At 47.5% G+C, this 6,000-nt stretch overlaps 1 protein-coding gene across 1 annotated transcript in view; it reads right to left on the reverse strand.

Moving 5' to 3' along the window:
• KCNN2 (potassium calcium-activated channel subfamily N member 2) overlaps window positions 1-4,485 on the reverse strand; it is a 245,827-nt gene extending 241,342 nt beyond the window's left edge. Inside the window, exons 1-2 of the mRNA XM_056537445.1 lie at window positions 3,178-4,485; window positions 1,085-1,180 (exon numbers count right to left, since the gene is read on the reverse strand). Coding sequence (XP_056393420.1) covers window positions 1,085-1,180; window positions 3,178-4,158 — 1,077 coding nt within the window. The 5' untranslated portion in view covers window positions 4,159-4,485. The remainder of the gene's footprint in view (window positions 1-1,084; window positions 1,181-3,177) is intronic.
• Window positions 4,486-6,000: the final 1,515 nt, after the last annotated feature.

Genomic DNA, 6,000 nt, shown 5'->3' on the forward strand with positions numbered 1-6,000 from the left:
AAATACAGTATTTACTATGCATTATATATTGACTAAAACATTACGAGAATGGACACACGAGCTAAGGAAAGCTGGGTTATAATGAAGAAAGGACTAAAGACGCTAAAAACTGTACAAATAATAATCCCTAGATCACTACAGAAAGAATCAATGAAGAAGCACAAAGAGCTGTTCTAGGGGGAACTGGAAAGTTTAGGGTTAAACAGATGTCTATTTTTGTTATTTATTTATGAAAACAATAGTTCTAAGATAAACATGGCTCTGCCACATCTTCACATGTTTTTCAATAAAAGCATACATGACCCGATTTGATGTGGCATGCTACCCCAATATTCGGGATCTTGTGTATTGTTGTTAACATCTGTCATGTAAATATTTCGGAAACACCACTCTAAACTACACACATGTACACCAAGACAACAGGGGTAAGTCATAAACTGTGTATAGAACATAAGACAACAATGTAAGCAGAGGAGCACACTGCACTTCAAGGAGAATTCTTAATGAACTAAGTAAAAACGTGATCTGTCATTTATCGCAGCGATTCTACATCGACAACTCATCCTATCGCATTGGTTATGTAGGTAAAAACATTTCAGACATAACACAAATGAGGGAAAGGATCTATAACACAGTGGTCTCCGGCAGCTGCAAAACTACAACTCCCACCATGCCATGACAGCCTTTTGCTTGGTGTGATTGGTAGTCTTGCAATAGCTGGAGGGACTCAGGTTAGTGAACACTGTCATAACGTAACAGATGAGTGCATATTAACAATTATCATTGGAAAGGTCATAAAGAGGAAGGAGTAGGTACCTATCTCATCCCCTATCTGTGCAGTTCTTAGAGGCAGCTCTCTCCAACAAAAAGTGACTTCATGAGCAATGTGCACACAAGCAGAAGCTGCGGATGCGTTACTTATTCTACACAGAGCATATATTAGAAACCCAAAGTGTTTTATAAGCATTCTGTAGGACAACAGACTCACAATTGTCATGTATATCATAGTCAGGTGCAAGCAACAAAGTATCAACCAACACAGATTGAATGGCAACTATTACGGAAGTGATAAAATGTAATTTACCTGAATTTCCCTTGCGTGGTACACAATAATAAGACCAAGCAGGATAATCGTGGAAAGGCTTATAAGGCATTTTAGAGCTAGTGAATACAGCGAGCCCTGGAATAAGAAATGTGTTTCAGTTTGGGAGAATTAAAAAAAGAAAGCAAAAATAAACCAAAGTCACCCTTGTCAGCTAAAATGGCAACACAGAGCAAGATCAGGGAAAGTTTCTGTGAGCAGATGGGAACAGTGTCATGGGGATACAATGTGAACAGGAGCAGCTGTCAGGGCACAAACTCTACACACTTTCTCCAGACACAAAGAAGCCACTAAAACATAGAGTAAAGGTGCTGGGCCATGCACATAAAGGCAAAAAGCCACTGAAACATAAGGGGAAAGTGCTTGGACATGCACATAAAGGCAAAAAGCCACTGAAACATAAGGGGAAAGTGCTTGGACATGCACATAAAGGCAAAAAGCCACTGAAACATAAGGGGAAAGTGCTGGGACATGCACATAAAGGCAAAAAGCCACTGAAATATAAAGTAAAGGTGCTGGGACATGCACATAAAGGCAAAAAGCCACTGAAACATAAGGTAGAGGTGCTGGGACATGCACATAAAGGCAAAAAGTCACTGAAACATAAAGTAAAGGTGCTGGGACATGCACATAAAGGCAAAAAGCCACTAAAACATAGAGTAAAGGTGCTGGGACATGCACATAAAGGCAAAAAGCCACTGAAACATAAGGTAGAGGTGCTGGGACATGCACATGAAGGCAAAAAGCCACTGAAACATAAAGTAGAGGTGCTGGGACATGCACATAAAGGCAAAAAGCCACTGAAACATAAGGTAAAGGTGCTGGGACATGCACATGAATGCAAAAAGCCACTGAAACATAAAGTAGAGGTGCTGGGACATGCAAATAAAGGCAAAAAGCCACTGAAACATAAGGTAAAGGTGCTGGGACATGCACATAAAGGCAAAAAGTCACTGAAACATAAAGTAAAGGTGCTGGGACATGCACATAAAGGCAAAAAGCCACTGAAACATAAAGTAGAGGTGCTGGGACATGCAAATAAAGGCAAAAAGCCACTGAAACATAAGGTAAAGGTGCTGGGACATGCACATAAAGGCAAAAAGTCACTGAAACATAAAGTAAAGGTGCTGGGACATGCACATAAAGGCAAAAAGCCACTAAAACATAGAGTAAAGGTGCTGGGACATGCACATAAAGGCAAAAAGCCACTGAAACATAAGGTAGAGGTGCTGGGACATGCACATGAAGGCAAAAAGCCACTGAAACATAAAGTAGAGGTGCTGGGACATGCAAATAAAGGCAAAAAGCCACTGAAACATAAGGTAGAGGTGCTGGGACATGCAAATAAAGGCAAAAAGCCACTGAAACATAAAGTAAAGGTGCTGGGACATGCACATAAAGGCAAAAAGCCACTGAAACATAAAGTAAAGGTGCTGGGACATGCACATAAAGGCAAAAAGCCACTGAAACATAAAGTAGAGGTGCTGGGACATGCACATAAAGGCAAAAAGCCACTGAAACATAAAGTAGAGGTGCTGGGACATGCACATAAAGGCAAAAAGCCACTGAAACATAAAGTAGAGGTGCTGGGACATGCACATGAAGGCAAAAAGCCACTGAAACATAAAGTAGAGGTGCTGGGACATGCACATAAAGGCAAAGTCAGGTCACTTGCTTTAAATGCCACTGAAACCTAAGGTGAAGCTGCTGTAACATTCACACGTGGGCGGACATAGGTGAAGAATTGAAAACGCCACCAAACCACGAGGTGAAGCTGCTGCACTGTTCACACATGGGTAAAGAAAACTTTATAAACATACACTTCTCTAGAGCAGTGTTTCCCAACCAGGGTGCCACCAGCTGTTGCAAAACTACAACTCCCAGCATGCCCGGACAGCCAAAGGCTGTCCGGGCATGCTGGAAGTTGTAGTTTTGCAGCAGCTGGAGGCCCCCTGGTTGGGAAACACTGCTCTAGAGCAGATCAAGTAGTGAGGGGGGGTCAGGCAACTTTCTTCTACTTGACTCATTGAAGAACTCTCTCTATTCAACAGAGGGCAGGAGAACTCTAGGGTTACCTTGTCATAGGCTCCCCAGGACAGTTCAGTCTCAATGACCATGACCACGATCCCAAACATCCCGAATATCAGAGCGTAGTCGCTCAGCCGCTTACGCTTCTCGAACAGCGCTCTCCGGTGCCCGAGTTTGTAGCCGATGTTCTGGTTCTTCTTCTTGCTGGACTTGCTGCCGCTGCTCGAGTTCTGTCCGCCACCACCGCGGCCGGCGCTCGCCGCCTGCCCGTACACCAGGGTGCTGGAGTTGTGCTCGGGCTTGGACACGACGATCTCCGGGGCGGCGCTGGCCACGGGCTGCAGGGGCTGGGACTCGGAGTCCAGTTCGTGGAGGTTCCTGCGGGACGCGCTCAGGTTGCTGAGCGGTCTCATTACGCCGCCGTTGTACCTGCAGCTGCTCATGGCTATTTCCGTGAAGGGGTTACTCTCCCGGCGTTGGCTGTTGGGGCTCGCCTGCTGCCGGCTGTGGCACTGCTGGTACTGGTGGTACTGCTGCTGCTGCTGGTGGTGCTGGTGCGGTCTGGAGGAACTGGCATGGCTGGAAGGCGTCAGCTCACTCACGTTCAACTGGCTGCCTTGCCGGGAGGAGGAGGAGGACAGCGGCGAGGAGTTGCTGCGGAAAGCGCCGGCGGTGATCGGGGACGAGGTGCGGAGCAGAGGCAGGTTATCCCCGTGGAAGGAGCAGCTGTTGCACTGAAGACACTGTCCGTCCTGCTGGAAGAAGAGCTGCTCGTCCGGGCTCTGCTGCCTCTGCTGCTGAGGAGAAGGAGGAGGCGGCTGCTCTGTGAAGAAGCCGTGCTGGAACTGCAGCGATGTTTCCATGTCAGAGCTGTTAAAGCTGCAGGAGGATCGCCAGGCTGTGCACCCAGCGCAATGCGTTCTTTCAGGGATAGGGAAGTCCTCAGTTCGGGAGGAAGGGCCCATTTCGGCTCCCGTAGAATCCAAGCAGCACGTCCGATTGGTCGGGCGAACCAAAACAAAGGGCATGACGTCAGCGCCTGGGCGGGGTCACACGAATGAAAGAGCAGAGTGCGGACGGGCTGGAGGCTCAGTGTGTCCTAGTGCTGGGACTGGCGGCCGGCCGGAGGACCTCAGCGCTCATGTCTCCCGGTGCACTAGGACGGAGGCGGCGGCGGCGGCGGCGCTCCTCAGGTGGGTGTCACTGTGCGGCTGCTGCCATGTGCTGCTGTGCGGTGCCCATTCCGGGGAGGGGAGGGGCATTGCTGTCATTACAACTGGTGCTCAGCGATAGGGGCTCACATCATCCACATGTGCTTAGGAGGTTGTGTGGGCACATGCTGCCAGCTCCATCATCATCATAGGGGCAGCCGCCTGGCACTGGGTGCAGTCATCTCATGGGCACAGTCTTCTTAGTTCCTGCAAAAGATTAACATAGGGGAGTTAAGAGTTGTAGGAGGGCAAAGACATCATGTGCCATTCTGCCACCTGTGGACCCCCAGCTGGTGCAAAACTACAACCCTTGGGCACCATGCGAGGTGTAGGTTTGCAACAGCTGAACTGTCAAAACACAACAATATGGCCATAATGCGGTGCTTCCCGACCAGTGTACCTCCAGCTGTGGCAAAACTACAACTCCCAGCATGCCTTGACAGCCATTGGCTGTCCGAGCTTGCTGGGAGTTGTAGTTTTGCCACAGCTGGAGCCACACTGGTTGGGAAACACAGTATTAATGTTTCCCAAGAAGAAAAACTACAACTCCCAGCATGCCCGGACAGCCAACGGCTGTCCGGGCATGCTGGGAATTGTAGTTTTGCCACAGCTGGAGGCACCCTGGTTGGGAAACACAGCATTAATGGGAACAATTAATAAATTCCTCCGTGGGAATTTTTCACACTTTAGTCTAGGCTATCTCTTATAGCCATGGATTATAACACACACACATATATATATATATATATATATATATATATATATATATATATACACACAGTCATGGCCATAAATGTTGGCACCCCTGAAATGTTTCTAGAAAATGAAGTATTTCTCACAGAAAAGGATTGCAGTAACACATGTCTTGCTATACACATGTTTATTCCCTTTGTGTGTATTGGAACTAAACCTGAAAAGGGAGAAAAAAAGCAAATTGGACATAATGTCACACCAAACGCCAAAAATGGTCTGGACAAAATTATTGGCACCCTTAACTTAATATTTGGTTGCACACCCTTTGGAAAAATTTACTGAAATCAGTTGCTTCCTATAACCATCAATAAGCTTCTTACACCTCTCAGCCGGAATGTTGGACCCCTCTTCCTTCGCAAACTGCTCCAGGTCTCTCTTATTGGAAGGCGCCTTTTCCCAACAGCAATTTAAGATCTCTCCACAGGTGTTCAATGGGATTTAGATCTGGACTCATTGCTGCCACTTCAGAACTCTCCAGCACTTTGTTGCCATCCATTTCTTGGTGCTTTTTGACGTATGTTTGGGGTCATTGTCCTGCTGAAAGACCCAAGATCTAGGACGCAAAGCCAGCTTTCTGACACTGGGCTGTACAGTGCGACCCAAAATCCATTGGTCATCCTCAGATTTCATGATGCCTTGCACACATTAAAGGGGTACTCCGGCTCTAAGACATCTTATCCCCTATCCAAAGCATAGGGGATAAGATGTCTGTCACACGGGGGCAGAGTTGTGACATCACGATACTCCGACCCCGTGATTGGCACAGGGCAATTTGCGAGCTGGCAGCGCGGCGTGCCGCTCAAAGAGGTGGGTGCCGAATGCAAGATTGCAGAGATCCCCAGTGGCGGGACCCCACTCGGTCAGACATCTTATCCCCTATCCTATGGATAGGGGATAAGATATCTT

The sequence above is a fragment of the Hyla sarda genome, chromosome 1, assembly GCF_029499605.1.
Source record: "Hyla sarda isolate aHylSar1 chromosome 1, aHylSar1.hap1, whole genome shotgun sequence".
NCBI lineage: Eukaryota > Metazoa > Chordata > Amphibia > Anura > Hylidae > Hyla > Hyla sarda.